Genomic DNA, 20,479 nt, shown 5'->3' on the forward strand with positions numbered 1-20,479 from the left:
GCGAGCGGCGAGGCCGAGCCGCGATTCGCAGCCGCGGCGAACGTCGGAGGGGGAGGAGAGCGCCAGCGAGAGGGAGCAGCCGGCGCCGGGCCCCGCGAGCGCCCATCCCCGCAGCCTTGAGCGGCAGCAGCAGCAGCAGCTGCCGGAGGAGGAGGGCAGGCGGCGCGGTGGCTCGCGCGTCCCGCGGCGGCTGCTGCGTGCGCCCGGAGATCCGGATGGCGATCTCCTGAGATGGCTGGCGAGCTGGATTAAGGCGGCGGGGAAGGCGGCGGCGGAGGAGGCGGCGGCGGCGGCGGCGGAGGGGGGAGGCGGAGATCCGGCGGCAGCAGGAGGCGGAGGCGGGAGGGGGAGATCGGCCGGCCGGCCGGCCGGGGCGAGCGGCGCGCCATGGAGCTGAGCCTCGACGGGCTGGGCAGCCTGCACCAGGCCGGGGAGCTGCTGAGCCCCGGCGGGGCGCACGCCCGGCAGCCGCCGCCGCCGCCTCCCCCGCCGCCGCCGCCGCCGCGCAACCTGGTCTCGTCGCACGGGCGGCCGGCCATGGTGTCGAGCATGGCTTCCCTCCTGGACGGCGCGGGCGACTACCGGCCGGAGCACAGCCTGGGCGCGCCGCTGCACCCGGCCATGAGCATGGCGTGCGAGTCGCCGTCGGCCATGAGCACCTACACCACGCTGACGCCGCTGCAGCACCTGCCGCCCATCTCCACCGTGTCGGAGAAGTTCCACCCGCCGCACCACCACCACCACCACGCGCCGCACCACCACGCGCACCACCACCACCACCACGCGCCGCACCAGCGCCTCTCCGGCAACGTGGGCGGCGGCTTCAGCCTGGTGCGCGAGGAGCGCAGCCTGGCCGCCTCCATGGGCTCCCTCTACGGCCACTACCCCAAGGACATGCCGGCCATGGGGCAGCCGCTGTCGCCGCTCGCCAGCGGGCTGGGCGCGCTGCACAACGGCCAGCAGCCTCTGGCGCCCTACGGGCCCGGCGGCCACCTGGCCGGAGACAAGCTGCTCTCGCCCAACGGCTTCGAGCCGCACCTGCTGGCCCGCGGCGGCGGCGGCGGCGGCGGCGAGGAGCACCTGGGCCGGGGCTTGGGCGCCGCCGGCCTGATGCCGGCCCTCAGCGGGCTGCCCCCGCACGGCCACCCGGCCGGCCAGGCCAACGGCGCGCTGTTGGGCGAGCGCGAGCGGCCCGCGGGCGCGTCCGGCGCGCAGGGCCAGGCGGAGGAGATCAACACCAAGGAGGTGGCGCAGCGCATCACGGCCGAGCTGAAGCGCTACAGCATCCCGCAGGCCATCTTCGCCCAGCGGATCTTGTGCCGCTCACAGGGAACCCTCTCCGACCTGCTGCGCAACCCCAAGCCCTGGAGTAAGCTCAAGTCCGGCCGCGAGACCTTCCGCAGGATGTGGAAGTGGCTGCAAGAGCCCGAGTTCCAGCGCATGTCCGCCCTCCGGCTCGCCGGTAGGTGCGGGGGGGGGGGGCGCCGGCGGGAGCGGGGGCGCCGGCCGCCTTGCGGAAGCGTCCGAAGGCGCGGGGGTGGGGTTGCACCCGCGCCCCGGATCCTCTCCTCGGACGGCCGAACCGCGAGTGCAGGCGCTCCCGCGGATGGGATCGGGTCGGAGGGAGGCGTCCAGAGCAACCTTGGGAAGGGGGCGGGTGGAGAGGAAACAGGAGCCCGAGAAAAGAAAGGACGCGGAGAGACGCCTTACGCGCCTTTGTTTGCCTGCTATCATGCGTGTGCCAGGCTGCGCTCTGCTGGAGGTGATTCACACGCACACGCGTTCCTCCTGTCTTGCGCGTGTAGATCGTACGTTAGCAGCGCCTCCGAAGGCAAGGTTTGTTTTCGAGGGAGCCGGCTCGCGCGTTGCGAAGCTGCCCATCGTCGCCCGTAGAGAACCCAACCGAGTGTGTTCTCGGCACAGGCGCGTAACTGGATAGCATACACGCGCGCGCACACATATAGACGATCGATTATTATTAGATCTCTTCCACACCTTCTCTTTCTCTCTCTCTTTCTCTCTCCCCCCCCCCCCGCCCCATCCAGGGTTATTCGTATCTATCCATCATAGCGCTTTTATCACTGTGCGATGAGTATTTTAGTGCAAGGGCTATTTATTACTATCACGATTAGTAAGATAGTACCTAAAATGCTAGGCGCTGCATAGCTAAAGAAATGAATAAAGGCTCCCAGGCTCATAAAGCACAATCGAATAACGCATCTGTCACTCTCTCCATCCAGATCACTTCATGCGCCACACATGTAAGAGAACAGTGATTTGATAGCAGCCATGTATGAGCTGTTTTCTTCAGCACATTCCTTACGCTGCTACACACGGACACGGACACACACGGATACATTCATTGATTCATCCATCTATGGATGTGCTTTAGAACTCCCGTCTCTCTCTGACTCTTAAAACGCACGCACAAGTCTCTGCGAGCAAGGCTTACAGTGTAAACTCCACAGAGGAAGAGAAGGGTAGCAGGGGCTGAATGGACTTCCTTACCTTGTCTGGTGTGTGTGTGTGTGTGTGTGTATGTCAAGACACATTGTGATCAATGGAATTTCTGACAGAGGTCCCATTGATTTCAATTTTGTTGTTCAGTCGTTCAGTCGTGTCCGACTCTTCGTGACCCCATGGACCCCGGCACGCCAGGCCTTCCTGTCCTGCGCTCTCTCCCGGAGCGTGCTCAAGTTCATATTCATTGCATCCGTGATGCTATCTCATCCTCTGCCGTCCCCCTCTCCTTTTGCCTTCAGTCTTTCCCAGCATCAGGGTCTTTTCCAGGGAGTTTTCTCTTCGCATTAGGTGGCCAAAATATTGGAGCTTCAGCTTCAGTATCTGTCCTTCCAATGAGCAGTCAGGGATGATTTCCTTTAGGACGGACTGATGTGACCTCCTTGCAGAGAGAGAGAGAATATTGTGGAGGGAAGTTAATCTCTTCTGCTGACCTCCCCCCCCCCTCCATCTGTATATTTATTCTTCTATTTACCTGTCCATCTTGGCTGATAAACAGTACATCTGTGTATTGGTGCCAGCCAAAAGTTTGCCATGCCGCTCTTAAACAGAGGAATCCCTTAATTCGCCCTGTGAATAAATAAGTCCACAAGCAAAAAACCCCAGCCTAAACAATCCGGAGCATCTCGGTGTATCTGTCTCCTTCTAAAACGGGTTAACTAGGGGAGGAAAGGGTGGGTGAAAACTGAACCAAAGCGTTTTGCGTACAACCGACTGGTTGATTGATCCTTGTCATCGAAGGAAAAGTTGCGCGCGCGCGTGTGTGTGTGTCTTTGAAAGACCACTTCGCACAGGAGGCTTTTAAAAATTCTGTACCTGATAACAGATAAACCAACGGTCTTTTGATTTACGAGAAAACAGGGTCTTCTCCAAAATCGAGGAATTCACTGTGTTTCTGTTAACTGTTGTAGAAGCTTTTTTGTTTCTTAATGGAGGAACAGGAATACCTTTATGAAAAGGTATATGAAAAGGTATAAGATATGAAATCCACATTTTCATATCTGTGGTTAGGGATGGACTGGTGTCCAACAGTGAGGGCGTGGGGGAGCATCTAAAGGTCTTGGAAACCTATCTGCTCTTCTGTATGTTGCTGCTCTTGTTTTCCGGAGGCATTTTTGCCGGGGGGGGGGGGGCTTCGAAAGAAGAGTAGTGCAGCGGTGTAATGTCCACTTCTGGACTTCTTGGTCTTTGGGGGCGAGGCCCTCTTTGCATTCCCACGTGCATCCCTTCACTTCCTTCCAATTGCGGGCAGCCAGCCCCGCAGCTGCGTTTGCGTCGTCTCCTGAGCATCTGGACCACTGGGGGTGGGGGGACGTTGTTTTGGCTTCAGCACCGCCGGGGAGAGAGGCAGATCAGAGGAGGCGTCCGGGGGCAGTCCAGAAACCCACCTAGTCCAGCGGCCTGTTTCCGACTTCTAGGCAGCCCAGAGGCCGGGCAGGAATGCTTCCAGGTTCGTCTGTTGTGGTGGTCTTCCGTTCACAGGTAGCCTGCCACCAGACATGGGGGCTCCGTCGGGTTATGATCGTGGCGATCCGCCAGGGATAGAGCTCTCCTGCCCGCTGAGCCAGTGGACCCCCCCCCCCGTACGTCTTATTGGGGCTGCGACTCCCGCAAGTTGCATTGCTGCCCTGTGTCAAGAAGGACAGACACTCTTTTGTCTCTCCTGAATCTCCTGGCGATCGATTCCCCCGGTGACTCCGACTTCGGGGAGAGGGAGGCCGCCCCTGCTGTCAGCCTGAAGTGGTGGCTTCAAAGACTGGGGGCCGCGGGGATCCCCCCCCCTTGCTTCCATTCTATCTGTCCTTCCTTGTTCCTTTATGGCTCTCCTTCCTTCCTCTTATCCACCCTCCCTCCCTTCTTTCTTCCCTTCCTCCCTCTTATCCACCCACCCGCCCTCCCGCCTTTCTTTCTTTCTTTCTTTCTTTCTTTCTTTCTTTCTTCCCTCCCTCTCTCTCTCCCTCTCTCTTATCCTCTCTTCCTCCCTCCTTTCCTCCCTCCCTCTTATCCATCCATCCATCCATCCACCCTCCCTCCTTCCCTCCTTCCCTTCCTCCCTCTTATCCTCCCTCACTTGCTCCCTCCCTTCCTCCCTCCCTCGATCCACGTTCCCTTATTGCCCTCCTGCCCCCCCCTTCTTCCATCAGTCCCTGTTTCCTTATGGCCCTTCCCCTGCAAAGAAGAGGCAACCTCGAAGCATTTGGATTTCCCCCCCCCGCTCCCCCTCCCTAGGCGCGGATGTTGCTGAATAGGTCAAAACCAGCTGATCTCCCTGACCTCTCCCCTCCCCGCCCCCTCCCAGGCGGATCGATATTATAGCTCCTTCATTTTACAAATGGCGGCGCCGATCAATTATCTATAACCAAGGCAACGCGCTGCGTAGGGAAGCAGAGGCGAGCTGAATAAACGGGGACCGTCTCTGCTGGCGAGGGAACCCGTCTGAAATCGGTTTCCTCCTGAGAAGTGTGGAGGGCTACATCTGAATTAGGAGAGGGCTGTATCTGCGTGTGTGAGAGAAGCCCTCTCTCCCATACACACGTTCTGATCAGGAATGTGTGGCGTTATTGTGACCTATCAAAGCGAACGCGGGACAATAACACGTCTCGTGAGGTCAGGGGAAATTCAACACACCCGAGATTGTTCATATAGATAGTCTGGTGTCTATCCAAGCACCTTGGACAGCTCCTTTAGGGTTCTGACTGGTTGTGACTGAAACCCGGAGCGTATTCAACCCTCCATTGACATCGCAGACCCCCCCCCCCCAGCCTCCACTGGTTCCCAACAGATGCCCCTGTAAAGCTCACGAGTAGGAAGGCATAGCCCTCCCCTGTTCGTTGTCCCCAAAACCTGTGATTCAGAGATAGGCTGCCTTTGAGAAAGGAGGCTTCACCCTTTGCCCTTGATGAACCTCTCTCAGAGGCTTTGCCTCCGTCGTTTTCTCCAGCTTTCTACGCTAGTGCCACATCTTGTCGCAGGGAGTTCCACCGTTTAAAGATTCATTGTGCGAAGAACATCATTTAAGCTTCAATCTGATAGGGACTTCCCTGGGAGCAACCCCTACTGAACTCAAAGGGACTTACTTCTGAGTAGACATATCTGGGACTGCACTGTCCTAGCTGCTGAATCAATTATCATCCACTTCTCTTACAATGACTGGAGAAGAAACTCGTTTTCTCCACATTTTCTGAAAATCAAGGCTAAAAGGCACCAAACACTTACACCTGGGTTGTAGTAGCCAAAATAATAGCCAATATGAAGGTAATACAAAATAGAAGAATAAAAATGGTTGAAGGGCTCACAATACTATACACGATCAAGAGCTTTAACGCACAGTTAACAGTTTCCTAGTATGGCATGGTATTAATAACGTCTGAACAACAGCATTCGTGAATACTCTGCAGGAACAACAGCATTCGTGAATACTCTGCAGGAACATGGTGCAGTATCTGTCGAGTATCCATAATAAAGCAACAGAGATGGCATTCATCCTGCCATCAGTGCTGGCACTGGGAGGGAGGGGGCATGAGTAGCAGCAGTGTGCCCACTTCGAGGGAGCAATCCAGACACCACTTCAAATGTGTGTGGCCCACTTTAGAGAAAAATGAACAGAAGACATGGCATTTACACCCATTCAAGGTTCTGTCTGTTTTGGCCCTGAAAGGACTTAGGAGGAGAATAGTTTCTCCCTCTCACATCCCCCATCTTTCTTTCCCTCTCCCGATAATCCCCCCCATTGTCATCATAATGCCTGCCCCACTCTCTTCCTCCCTGCGCCTTTGTCGCTCTCCCCCCAGCCCTCCTCTCTGGTCCCCTGTGGCTATATCAAGGTGTACACATCGATTTTTCCCAGCCCCATTAGAGCCAATATAGATAGAGGCGTGCAGACAAGACAACCACATGACTTCATTATAAATCAGATTCTTCCCCCCTCCACACACACACTTCTCTTTCATCCTTAGTTATCCTTGTCTCCTTCCCTCTCTAAGTTTGTAAGCCTCTGGGGCAGGATGGTCAGCTGTTTCTGTTGTTATGAACAGTACAGTAATGAAAACAACAAGGAAACTTGTGGAACCTGAAAGACTAACACATTTATTTTGGCATAAGCTTTCATGGAGTATAGCCCACTTCATTTCCTCAGAGTTTTTAAGGTGTCACAAAACTCCTTGTTGGTTTTGCTGCAATAGATGTAACAGGGTTACTCTCTGGAAAATTAGTACATTAACAGCTGTCTAAAGTCAATAGGTTGGATCTAGATGTAGCTTTACTTAGAGTAGACCAGCTGAACTCAGTGAGACTTAAATTTCTCAAAACTAACTTGTTCTATGGAAGACAATGGGTCTTCTCTAAGTATGACTTGGTCCAGCCTTATTATTAGTAGTATTAGTATCAGGATCCACCATTACTATTATTGCATTTATTGCATATAGTTATTCAGTCTGGAAGGGTTCTCAGAGCACCTTACAATGACAACAATCAATTAAAAGTACAATAATCCATCTTAAAATATAAAACAGAAAATCAGAGCTGAAGTTCAATCCTATAACATGCCTGCTCAGATGTAAGCCACATTAAATTTAATGGAACTTACTCCTAGGTAAGTATGTAGAAGATTTGATAACCCATAGTTATCTAAATCATCTAAACCCTGAACAAAAACACGCATAATAGCATCAGCTAAAAATAATATATACAAATATAAAATTGTTGTGCTAAAATGCTATCTGGCTAAAATGTATACAGACTATTGCAAATGTACTATGACAGTAATGATGATATATCCAGTGCTCTTCTGGGGGGGGGGGGGAATCAAGGCAAGTCTCTCTCTCTCTCTCTCTCTCTCTCTCTATATATATATATATATATATAGCATGAGATCCAAACACTTTTTAATTCCAGTTGTACAGTTAATCACATCCTAGGGAAATCTTTCCCCCTGAATCAGTAGAATCCCAAAGGGAACTCTAGCTGAATCGTGTGCAATGCCAACAAAAGAAGCAGAACATTTAAAACAGTGCCCAAAAACAAAGAAAAAGCAGCTGTTAGTTCGAAGCATCCTTACTCAGAAGGAAGCCCCTTTGTATTCAGTAGGATGTGTTTCCAAGTCAGTGTTCATAGGATTGCAGCCTTGGTCTAATTGTAATTGTCTCCATCTATCTATCCATCCTTTAAAAAAAATCACTTAAAACAGATCAATTACATTTCAATATCCTTTCTTTAGCCACCTTGTCATAGTCATAGTTAGGGTAGTTAAAGAGAGGTAAATAATGCATGTTTCCTCACTCTTTTAAATACATGTTTATGGGTTAAAAAAATAGAAGAGGATTTGAATTCTGCACTAATTGATTGAAAATGGGGCAGGGGATGAATTGACATTGTGAAACAAGGATGTGGATGTCACATAAGAACATCCAAAGAGCCCTGCCGGATCAGACCCAGGGTCCATCTAGTCCAGCATTCTATTCACACAGGGGCCAACCAGCTGCCCACGGGAGACCCACAAGCAGGACATGAGAGCAACAGCACACAACGCAACAGCCTTAGTGACGATGGGATAAGCAAGAAATGCCAAGATATAAGCTTAAAACAAGGAGTACATCACTGTACAACTGGTATAAAATAAAGACTACTGAGGCAGGGCATAAATATATCACAGGGCACACATTTATTATACACTCCAATACATGGTGCAGGTGTGTGTGTGTGTGTGTGTGTGTGAGAGAGAGAGAGAGAGAGAGAGAGAGAGAGAGAGAGAGAGAACTGGGCAAATCCCTCACTCCTCGTCTTCACATTGCACTCACATGAGTGGATTCTAATCCACATATGATAATGATAATGACAATATAATTTATGTACATCTATGCACTTTATTACATAACACAAGCAAAAGGGTGGAAATGACAGAACCCTGCCCCCGGAAGTTTACAGTCTTGGTTGGATTAGAGTACTAATGAAAATGCCTAGAAATGCTAAAACGGAAGGTGCTTTGCAGCCATGTTAAGCTCATTATATTTCCCAGATAGAGGGCTTGGGTGGGAGAGAGATATGCTCATTCCTTAACAGTGCTTGATGACTGGTTCCATGTGCAATGCTTTTCACTGGCCTGCTCACAGAATCCGCTGGCAGTTATCTTCTGTAGAGGATCAAGTGAAGGACATGCACCTGTATGAACCTGGAAAACAGTTGCACACTCAAGATGCATTTGCCTCCCTTTCTCCCCTTTCTAAAGACAGATAAGATAATAAGTTGTAATAATAAGGGGAGGCATCTTCAGTCTACAATGTGCACCATGCTTGATCCTCTATACAGGATGGCCAGCAGTGGGATTTCTGAGCAGGCTACCAACAGAAAAGCATTGCACTTCATGCAGCTAGCCATCAAGGAATGAGCATGCACAGGATGTGTGTGGACCAACCCTGTAACAGTGGAATACAGCACGTGTCTCTCTCTCCATAAATCTCTTAGATACACACATCACACACAGCAAATCCCCGCCTCCTTTCCTTCTTTCTGTCTTCCTCCCACACAGACCCCAGAGAGAATAATTCAGCTTGTGGGATTCATTGCCACCAGATATGGGGGGGGTTACTAGTTTAGGTGGCTTTAAAGCAAGATTCAATACATTCAAGAAGGAGTTGGGAGCCTGTCAAATAGCTATTAGCCACTGACCACTAAATGGAACCTCCATGTGCCACAGTTGACCTCAGCCACAGGGTTGGTGGGAGTTGCCATCTTGCCCTCCTCATGGCCTTCCCAGAGGCATCTGCTTGGGCCCTATTGGCAGGAGATTGGTGTAGATGGGTCTTTGGTATGATCCAGCAAGGGTGCACCTATATGCTTAAGTGGAGAGCCAAAATCTCTCAGTGCTGTCTTCACATGCACAAGACCCAAGACTGACTCTCTATCTCCCTCTCCCTCCCCCCCACCCGTCACCTCAGTCCATATTAAGAAAATATTATTGGCATCTGTTAGATCTGAATTCCTGGAAGAAACTAGATGGACCTTTAATACCAGCTTCTTATGTTCCAAATGTTTCTGGTAGACGCTTTCCAGCAACAGAAGGATGTGAGTCTCTCTGTCTCTCACACCAGTAGTATCTCCTTACACCTAGTGTGGAGACCCCTAGACATTCTGGAGCCCACAACAATGTCTTCTCCAGCCAATCTGTCTAGATTTGTGGGAGTGTGTGTGTGTATATATAATGGTATGGCCAGTTACTGTTTTTTCCTCATCAGAATTAAAATGAAAGGCCTGCTCCATTCTTGACAGCACTGGAAAATTTTACTTGAAAAATGTGTAATAAGGACTACCCACTGATTCTGCAGGAGTCACCCATCTGGGCCCGATTCCTGATGGAAGGATGCCATGGCAGAACAGGGACTCTTGCAGAGCAGCAAGAGGCAACCTCCTCTGAGGGTACATCATTCTGCTGCTCTCCAGGGTGTGGGGGTGGGGGAGTAACTGAAGGATCTAATCACACCTGTGCCACAGGCAAAACAGAACTACCTGGTCCCAGATCAGGCAGTTGGAAGCTCAGAACAAGAATTTATGGAGAGATTCAACAGGCCTCTTCCGTCAGTGGCTACTATTTATTTCTATTCAGATTGGGAATTGTGTTAAGAAGCAAGGCTAACAGTGGAGGTCAGCAGCTCCACTGAGTGACGTGGCAAGAACAGGAGCCACCACCAAACCAGTTTCCACGGGTGTAACACAGATATTTCTGTACAAGCTGATTTCTTCAAACTGGTTTCTGCCACCAGTGTTTGGCCAGAAGCCAAGTCACTGGTCTTTGAAGTCTAAGGGGTTTGCCAAAAGACATTTACATGGCAGTCCTAATGACAATTGGGCGCAGTCCACACAGCCTCTGGAAGCCAATTGGCAAAGTCCCAGCCAATTTCATCCAGGCTGTCCTCAACACACAGACATCCCACCGTGCAAGTGTCAACATGGTGCCTGGCATTTTACGTTTGCCCTTCCCTTACATGCAGTCATTTCCCTGTGTGATTGTATTACAAGTCACCCTTTCTCCTCACTCTATTTTACCTGAATTCTAGCGGATTATGGATTATTGCAGGAAGAAAATGGGCTTGTGTGTAGTGCAGGAGTGAGTATTAAGAAAACAGCCCATTGGTTTCAAAATGTAGCCCCCTTTCCCCAAGAAATGTGTGGGGCTGGGATCACAGTATTAGAAAATGGACCATCCAGTAAAAAGCTCAGTACTTTTAAAGTCCCATCCATTTTGTGGTGTGGGGTGGCAGAATTGAAGCACTTGTTGAATTCTTCTGTTGAAATTGGTAGAATTTACAAGGGTTACGTTTGGCTGGAGGTCGTGTTTATTATAAAGCATAATAGTTTTTAATAATTATAAAACGGTAACATACAAGTTATTATATATTATGACAATGTGTTCACAAATACTATATGTTATAATAAATGCTTTCTTTTGCATATGTGGACAAATATATATATATATATATATATATAATTATTTTACTAATATATTATTATAATAGCATTATACTAGTACATAGTTTATTTGCAAATTGTGTGTGTAAAACACATACATACATTCCATATATAAATCACACACACAAAATCACAGGTTTTAAAATGGTTTTACAAGAAAATGTTATTTAGAAAGCTTTCAAAGCTGATTCAAAAGCTTATTAACTAAGCTTCAATCTTGTTTAACATCCCACTGAAACGAGAGGATCTTCCCTTCGTGTAACCGTACACAGGATCGTAGAACAGTGGCTGAGTAAAAGGAGTAAAAACAGAGAGAATATACACAGATCAATAGGAACAAGAGACGGAAGCAAAGGAAGGAAGGCAACAAAGAGGAAAAGGGAGGGAAGAAAGGATTTTGCTGATGGACAGAAGGAAGGAAGAAAAAGGGACTGAGGAATAAAGGAAAAACTCTTGGCTTCTTTGCCCTCCAGTCCATTTTAATGTAATTTATTTGGGAGCAATTCGCGTTGATTTGAGTGGGCTTTACTTAACTATGTCGAGGATGCGTGAGTACGAATGAGTGAGTTGCAAAACCTTGTTGCAGAACACGCTTGGCAAATCGAGACTGTAGCGGTGCTGGGGATCTGTTCTGAGAGAAAGCAATATAAGCTGTTTCTTTTTTTAAAAAAAAAAGAGAAAGATCGGAAGGAGAGAGGAAAAGAAAGAAAGAAAGAAAGAGGGAGATCCCGATGGAGGGAAGAAGAAAAAGTTGGGCACACCTGCTTTCCTCGGGCCTTCTCTCTCTCTCTTTCTCTCTCTCTCTCTCTGGCCTCCTCCTCCGCGGGCCGCGGGCCCGCGGCGGCTGCACAGGCCCAGGGCAGGGGCCCCTACTGTGTTCTGTCCCACCCTCGGAACCCAGCCCGGGCAAGCCTAAGCGGCCGTTTCTCCCCAATTCCCCCCCGCCTCGCTCTAGCCCAACGTGTCCAGGGGAATTATTTATGGGGGCGAAGCGGTATTCATATGTATTGAGAGTAATTCCGTTGGTGTTTAATTAGGGAGGGCGAGTGGCATCCTTTAGTTCCAGTCAATGCCCTATTGAAAAGCAGTTAATAGCATGCAAATTGTCCCCTAGCCTTTACAAGGTTCTGGTAAATAAAGATTTAAACACTGGCCACAATTGGCTCTTTAAGTACCCCTGTTGTTCACTCTAATTGAGCCGTCTGTGTTTTATTTCCGATTCTACCAAATAAATAATAATTTAAAAGGCGGAGAGGGGGGCGGGGAGGGGGAACCACAAGAAAACCCCCGATATACACAGATAGAGAAGAACCCGAACAGAACAGAAGGGGGTGGAGAGAGAGAGAATATCAAATTATCCCTATACATACATGGAAATGCGGGGGTGGGGGTCTCCGATTTTGAAAGCTGAGTTTCTAAGGACAGGGGCACTCGAAGCCTCAAGTCTGTCTGTCCTACTTTGTCCCTGATGAGTTGGGACTGTGCAAGTGATTCAGCCCTGGGAGATAAATGCACTCTGCACCTCCTCAGGGACACTTGTATTCATTCTTGCTTCGCATTCTTGCTTCGTTCCAGGACTGGGCAGTGGGCGGACCAAAGGCGAAGTATTGTTATTAATATAATAATTAAAAAATCATCATAATCAAATACTGATTTACTACAAGTAGATACCACTAACAATATAGCACCATCGATGTGCGTTGCGCTTTACAAAATACAAGAAGACGGGTTGCAATTCTAAACACAATTACTTGGAAATAGGCCCTTAGAACTCAACGGCACTTACGTTGGAGTAATAATGATTTGTTTTATATTATATACTGCCCTTCCTTTGAAGGGAGCCCAGGGCGGTAGACAAAATAATAAAAATAAGTCAGTTATACATAATTAAAAACATCCGCCATAAAACCAAACTAAAAATATCCCACAAACATGGGCAGAATTGCAAAATTCCGCTCTTAACTGCCATCAACCACGGAAGACTTACAGCGCCTTCCTCTACGTGTCCACGCAGAACTAAGTCCCACTGAGTTCAATGGGGCTCACTCCCAGGCAAGTCGGTATAGGACTGAGTGAAAACAACCCCCCCTCCGCCGCCCCTTGCGGGGAGATCGAACCAAAGTTAAGCTAAAAGTCCCGAAGCTTTCTATTAAAGACTTAAGTAGGCGCTTACATCCCTTCAATTTACATTAATGGAGGCAGAAAAGGGCATGAACTTGCAGAGATCACGGCCCCCAAATATTACATTTAGATATTCTTTTTGACTGAGGAAAACAATCGGTTGAAAACGGAATGCCCTCACGCTTGTCTACCCGAACTGAAACCGAAGCGAAATGTCAAATCGCTGATTAGACTATTGGCAGACCTCAGTTTTTAGGTATTGAAATTAAATCAGCCTTGGTTGTCGACATCTTGTCCTTTTACTGCTCCCCGGGGTTTTTAAAGTAGTTATTGAGCCCCGCAGCAAGGGTGTGTGTGTGAAAAGGTGCAAACGCCAAATAGTACTGAAGCAAAACAGCCGTGTGTTTCTGTTTTTAAATAAAAGTTCTAACGATTTAAACATAAAACTTGGAGTATCGGAAAGATTTCGTTTGAGTTCGTCTCCGGGTGGAGGTGGCGTCCCAGCAAGGCTTTTCCAAAGTGGTAGAGTCTTCGCCCAGTCCCCGTCTTGTCAAGCGAGAGCCGTTTTAAGAGCGCGGCCTTGCTTTGTATGCGGGTGGATGAGGGCGCAATCCTATGCGGGTTTAGACAGAAAACAAAGTCGTACAACTCCAAGGATAGCTCAGCTAGTTGTAGGGCTTTTTTCCCCCTAACATCCCACCCTTAATCCAGATATTTTCTACTTCTATGAAATGTGTAACCCGCCACGCAATCTAGGCGTGAGGTAGGCGGGATGGGGTCAATAGAAATCCAAATACACTCCGGAATTGGGGTGGGGTTGAAACTTGTCTGGAAAGCGTTTCTTCTTTCCATCTCTACCAGAGCGCCTTTCAAGAGAGGGAGAGGCGACGCACCAGCGATTCCGTCCCTGAAGATCAAGGGGCGATCTCTCTCTCTCTCTCTCTGCCCCTCCCTCCCATCTTTCCTTCTATCTTTGAGGACGTTAGGTCCAAATGCAATTTCCTTGTAATTTCTTTGGGAGAGTTTTTTTTTATTATTTATTAAGGATAAGTTCTCTCTCTCTCCCCGCCCCCTTCTCTGTCTCTCTCCTTCCGTCTGCCTGTTCATCCCCTGTAAGGACAAATACCATAGTACGGCCTCCAGTTTGGGTTAGCCAAAGGTGTGCAGCAACAAGAACAGTAAACACACACACACCTGCCGCAAATCCTGCTTCTAAAGAAATGAATTGGGGGATGACAGCCTGTGTGGGTGGTGAAGGTGGAATGGAAAAGACCTGTCGTAGCCTGACTTCCTCTGTGAGTCAAAATTACTACATTTGCGTGAGAATAAAAGCAATATGAAAATCACACTTCCTGGTAAGTATGATGGGGCGGGGGGAGAGACAGACAGACTTCTGCTGGCTGGTCACCGGGTAAGGCCGCAATCCTATACACACTTACCTGGGAGTAAGCCCCACTGAACTCAATGGGATTGACCTCCGAGTAGACATGTATAGAATCCCACTGTTAGTCTTAAGGTAGTCGAGGTGGATTTTACTTCTAATGAAAGGTGTCCAGGATCCAGGCACCTTGCAGATTTTACACACACACACTCATTATATCCCCCATCTATATAATAAGGCATTCTTTCTCAGTCTCACTTCCCACATCTTTCAATACGGAGACAATATACCATTAACCTTCCTTACAGCCTTGCTCTATACACCAGGGGGTGGGCAGATTTCAGGCTGGCAGGATCTACCGGGTGTTTTTACAAGAAGTCTCAGCACCAACCGGAGCCAGGTGTAAAGCAGTGGCTCAGGATGGTGGACCTACGCTAAGAATGAAGGAACAGGGTGTCTCTGAGCATATGCTGAGCCCAGGAATTCGTGACCGGTACCAGAACCAAACTCACAAGTCCTTCCACACAAAAATCCACTTCTGATTCTTTTTCAGCGACCTAATTTAAGATAGCTTTTTAATGGTTCCTTCCGTTAAGACAACTGGGAGTCAGAAAGCTTTGCCGATATGCTCCAGATCACCCAGAGATCTCCCAGTAGGTCCCGATCTACCTTCTCCTCATCCTTGCTGTAACAGAGGGGGAAAGTTTCATCCCACACATGCCAGTTAAGTGTGTGTATAGGATTGCACACTAAAACCCATTAATAATGATGAAAATTAGGAAGCAAATTGCTGTCACACCAAGAGAAGTCTATCCATAAGAATTATTTTAGTGTGTGTGTATACACACACATCTGTGTTGAACAGCTCGATCCTATGCATGTTTACTCAGAAGTAGATCATACTCTATTAAGTAGGGCTTAGTCGCAGGTAAGTGTGCCTTGGACTGGAACCTAAGGAACCTGGGACTAAGCGCCGATCAAATCATGGCTACAGGAGTAGGTGGGCGGAGAGAAGGAGGACATAGATAAGGAGGAAGGGGAAAAGAGGTTGGTCGTGGGAAGAAAGGAGAGTAGATACCCAGTTTCATTTATTTTGTAGACAGCCAAATTGGAGAACAGGGGGTTGTTTAAATGTCTAGGGATCATCAACACCAAATTTTGAGGAACACCCCTCATTCTGCATTGATTTATCCTTTTCACAGACACCCAGATTCTAGACCCCTTTACCTGGAAGTAAGTTCCATCGATTTCAAGTCAATCGATGGAATAAGTCGCCCCCCCCCCCGCCTCCACCCCCGCAGGTTTGGGGTTTCTCGAATATATAGCATTCATTTCGAATAAAATAATGGGGGGGGGATTTGAAGGCAATTTCTTGGTAACGAATTTAGAGACGGGGGTTGGTTTCTGTGTATATGTATAGATATAGATTGCTCTTCTTTAAAAAAAACAAAAGTGAGGATGAAAACTTCCCCTAATCTATTGTATTACACACACACACACACACTTTCAGATTTATCCTATGTCAGCTCCGCAGTAAGTGACATTGAGTTCAACAATTGCAATCTTTGGTTCTCAGAAAATCGCAGCTAAGATGACGCTCTCGGGGTGGGGCGGGCGATAAAGCGGCTAAGGGCGCAATCCTATAAATGTTTGGACAGGAAAAAAAAGTCCTACAATTCCCATCATTAGACTTTTTCCCGTCTAAACCTGTATAGGATTGCGCCCTAAGGGGCTTTTTGAATAATCGTCAGTGATTTGTTTGTTTCTTTAAACTCCGTCTACAATATGAGCCCCGTCCTAGTGTTGGGCGATTGTTTTAAATAAGACACCTCTAGAGTAAGTGGTCCCTGTGCGGCGGGCATTTGCTGCAGCTGTGAATAAGGAGGCGCACAACCGACGCGCGCAGAGACCTGGATCCTGGCTGGAGGTTGCCAGGCGAAGGAGAGACCATGGGAGCGAGTCCGGCTAACCCGGAGCGAGAATTCGCAATCCTAGATGCCCACCACTTCTTTGGGAAGTCCCATTGGACTCAGTGGGGCTTGCTTTGAAGTAAAGGAGACAAAGGGAGGCACACCGATAACCCCCAGGTGATTCGGAGGAGGTTTAGAGTGTGGATGAAGAAAGGCAGGCGAAAGAAAGCGGAGGAGGGGGGCTAGAAGAGAAGAAAAGGGAGGGAAGAACAGTGTGTGTGAGAGAGAAATAAAACCACAGGAAGATTTAAAAAAATAGAAAAAAAGGGGGGAAAGACCGATTAAAAAGCAAAAACAGACAGAACAAGGGGAAAGAGGAACATGGAATGAAGTAGAAAGGTGGAGGGGGAAAAAGATGAAGGGAAAGGAAGAAAAATGAGACTGACTGAAGGGGAGATTTAGAAATTAGGGAAGGAAAGCTAACGCGTGGTGTGTCCCCCGCTCCCCCCCTCTCGCGTGCTACTACGGCTTCTGCTGGCGCCCAGCCCCAGCTGCGACCCCGCTCCCATTTGCCTGATTGCATTTAAACGCGTCGTTATCCCGAGCGAGCGCTCTCGATCTGCGGGTGGGCGACCGAAGGGCTTCCCGGCCGTTCCAGCCCTTTTCCCTTGCTCTCCCGAGTTCATCACCGTCTCCCTGGCTGATCTGTCCCGGCCTTCCTTAGAGATAACTTTCACCCCACAACAACCGTCCCCTCCCGCAACGCCACCAGACACGGCTTCCGTGGCCAATCCGGAGTCAGACGAGCACTGCAAGGGGGAAAGGGGAAGCGGGAGAGGAACATCCGAGGAAGGAAAGAGGTATCGGGGCTCAGGATGGCTGGCAAAAAAATCGCTGCGTTAAGCAGGGCTACCCTACTAGGGGTGTAGACTGGGAGCACTGGTTGGTATTGGAGAATGGCACTCTGCATATACTCAGGAGACACCGAGTTTTCAGAAATGGCATGACAACTGAACTGGATATTTATTTACCACATTTATATGCTGTCCAATAACAATGTTTGGGTGACTTACAGTATCAATAAAAATCAAAACCACAAAACAGCAGAATTAAATGACATTTAAATTTACATTGTTCCCAGTCTAAAGGAACATATACACATCACACACACACACACACACACACACACACACCAGCCCATCACAACAGTCTATGCTTGCTGGACTATAATGTGTGTAGCAAATTTTTATCTGTTGTAGAAGTATTTTTTTTTTACATATTTATAAAATCACCCTCCACCCGCTGCTCAAGGCATTATATGAAATTCAGATACCAACAAGCACTTTAATAATTCTGATATCCCCACCTGTCTGTGCATCAGTGAGGTGCCCTCTGTAAAAAAGAAATGCATATACAGATACATATATAATCTCTCCCTTCTACCATGAGAATTCTTTCTGCAAAACTGGAAAATTCTAAACTGCACATTTCTCCCATGCAGGTCAAGATTTTTAAGTTCTCTCTCTCTCTAATGCAGCCATAAGCGTTATTTTAAGCCAGTTTGAGATGGGAGCAACATTTATTTCCATCCCCCCTCCCCCGCATCCCTAGCAAAAGCATGTCTTGTTGCACCCTTAAGCGTGTGTTCCTAATTTCAACTGTCTATTAAGTGGGAAAGTGTCAAGAGGGAGAAATTCCACAGCTCAAATCCTTCTTGAGAAGTTCTGGAAATGAAACTCTGTCTAATTTTGGAAATGGGCAGGAAATGATATAAAAAGTGTTAAAGTACATGCTTCTCTATGCACCAGGAACCTGAAATGTGGCCCCAACATAGACCAAGGTGTTTTATAAGGCTGGTGTGTAGAGAGTTTAGTTGGTGGTAGGAAAAGCTTCCATAAAATGTATTTTTCCCTTCTCCAACTTGGTGCCCTTCAGAATCGATGTGTTGGGCTACAACTTCCAGGATGGCTGGGGGATTCTGGGAGCTGTAGTCCAACACATTAGAAGGCACCAGTATGAGGGAGGCTGTTTTGTGGTATCTGGGTGTGTGCACGTGTGTGTGCGCGCACACACACGTGTGTGTCTTTCTTCAGTGGTGCCTCTGTGGTGGCTTAGGATGGATGGAGTGAACCATGCAAGTTGCCATTCCCAGGGGGTTCTGGGATGAATACTCGTTTTGGGTGGGGCCCAGTACAATCTTGCAGAAATCTGCTTGACATGAAGGGGACCCCAGACTCCTTTCAGCTCTTGGTATGCATCTTCCTCAGCACGAGGCCTGACTAAATCAGAGGCAGAGCAAAGCATTTTCTCCAGCCAGGCCAGATCTAGTGCCAAGTGAGATCCAAGATGGCGACACTGTCTCTTGGTTGGTGGGCATGTAATTGAACTGGCTTGCCAGCAATGGCTCCGTTAGGCCAACCCGCCCCACTGGTGCAGCTGTGTGTCCATGGGCATTGGGGAAGTGCAGGAGAAATGGGGAGGGGGACACTCAACCTCTTAGGGCAGCTTTCCCCAACCTGGCTGCAGCATGCTGGGAGTTATAGTCCAACACATCTGGAGGGCATCAAGTTGGGGATGGTAGTCGTAGGGCTACTGAAATGGGCTAATCTTGACAGGTGTGATGCCCTTTCTTAGTTTTGCATTGGCAGCAGCTCTAGAACATCTGAAGGCAAAAGTGTGATCCTGCCTTCCCAAATGCAAACATGAATACAGGGGTAGGAGACATTAAAAAATTGAAAGAATGCTTTTGACTCTGGCTACCACAGAGGAGGAAGCTAAAACTCCCTTCTTCACCTTGAGCACTAGTACAATGTCAAGCACATGTTATGTACATGAACATATTTTTATGTGGCACTTAAAGACCACATAATTCATGGTGCAGGGTAACTACAGAGTCTGGATTTCACTTTCTAGCAGCTGGGGGAGTACCATTACCTAACACTTATTGCAGCCCCGCCCTGTGAGTTTTCAAAAGTAGATGGTAACAAACTACACCCTTGATGGATGTAGTGATGTTAGGCCAATTTAGATTCATCCAAAGGAGGTGTTTTGAGGGTTCAGCGTGTGGGTGCTGAAAGAGTGGGCGTCCTTTGGTTTAGAGTGGGAAAAGACAGTTGTCAAGGGAATTCCTCCTGTGGCTTTTTGTGCTGTGTACATATTGGTTGTCTTGACATTATCCATTGGCACCTTCCAGACTACAGGCACCCCCCCCCCATTATTATTATTTGTAATTTCTAGGGGAAATGTCTAATTTTCAAAATTGCTATCAAAATGGAAGTTTCCCCTAGCTCAGTTTCTCTCCTGCACTTATGAAAAAGCTTATCTTCTAAGACCAGATGGCTGCATGGCTCAGTGGTGGTTGAGGGAATTTGCTCTCTGTACATGTTCAAAGGCACACTGATCTACCAACTTGCTTGCACCTTCCACTTAATCTATGACTGAGTTCAAAGTCTCAAAACTGGCTTAGAGTTTAAGCCTTCATGGTGGTCAGCTTTCCAGAAAATATGGGGGTGCTTACCATACAGTGTGGAAAGGTAAGAGTAAGAATATTTTGCAATTATTACACAGTGTGCTGTGGGTTTTCTCTGGAACGGGTACCTCTTGCTGTTTTTCTCCCACCCCCTCCCTCTCTCCCTCCTCCCCCAGTGTCGCAATTTTAACTGCAGGATGCTGCTTTATCCTCTCTGCCTCTCCTGTTAGGTTATTTTCCCACCAACAGAGATAAAAAAAGGTGTATGGGAGTGGGGGGTGGGATGGGGGATGGGGGATGGGGAAGCATTGTTTGTTTGTTTCTGCATTTTTCCCTACTTTAAAGAGATGGAGTCAAGGGAGTGGGTGTGGGAGAAGAAGGGAAAAAAAGAAAGAAATCAAACCTATATACTGCTGCTAGATGAAATGAATAGGCCAGAAATCTAAAAAAATCAGCCAGGCGATCGATTCTGAGCACAAAACAGCAAGCAGGGATATTGACAAACACATCTCCTCAGCCCCCAATCTGGGAGGGAATAAAATGCGGAGGGGGGGGGAACTGTTGGGAAAAGGACAAAGGAAAAAGAAAGAAAGGGAGAGAAAGGGGCTGAGGTGGAGG

The 20,479-nt window shown here is 48.5% G+C and overlaps 1 protein-coding gene across 1 annotated transcript in view; it reads left to right on the top strand.

The window, feature by feature from the left end:
• Positions 1 to 387: 387 nt before the first annotated feature.
• The window catches only part of LOC146333607 (one cut domain family member 3-like), an 87,502-nt gene continuing 67,410 nt past the window's right edge, over positions 388 to 20,479 (top strand). The window contains exon 1 of the mRNA XM_084825974.1: positions 388 to 1,462. Within this exon, the coding sequence (XP_084682100.1) occupies positions 388 to 1,462 (1,075 nt within the window). The remainder of the gene's footprint in view (positions 1,463 to 20,479) is intronic.

This window comes from Heloderma suspectum, chromosome Z, assembly GCF_057233095.1.
Source record: "Heloderma suspectum isolate Gila_16-S chromosome Z, 16-S_ref, whole genome shotgun sequence".
Lineage (NCBI taxonomy): Eukaryota > Metazoa > Chordata > Lepidosauria > Squamata > Helodermatidae > Heloderma > Heloderma suspectum.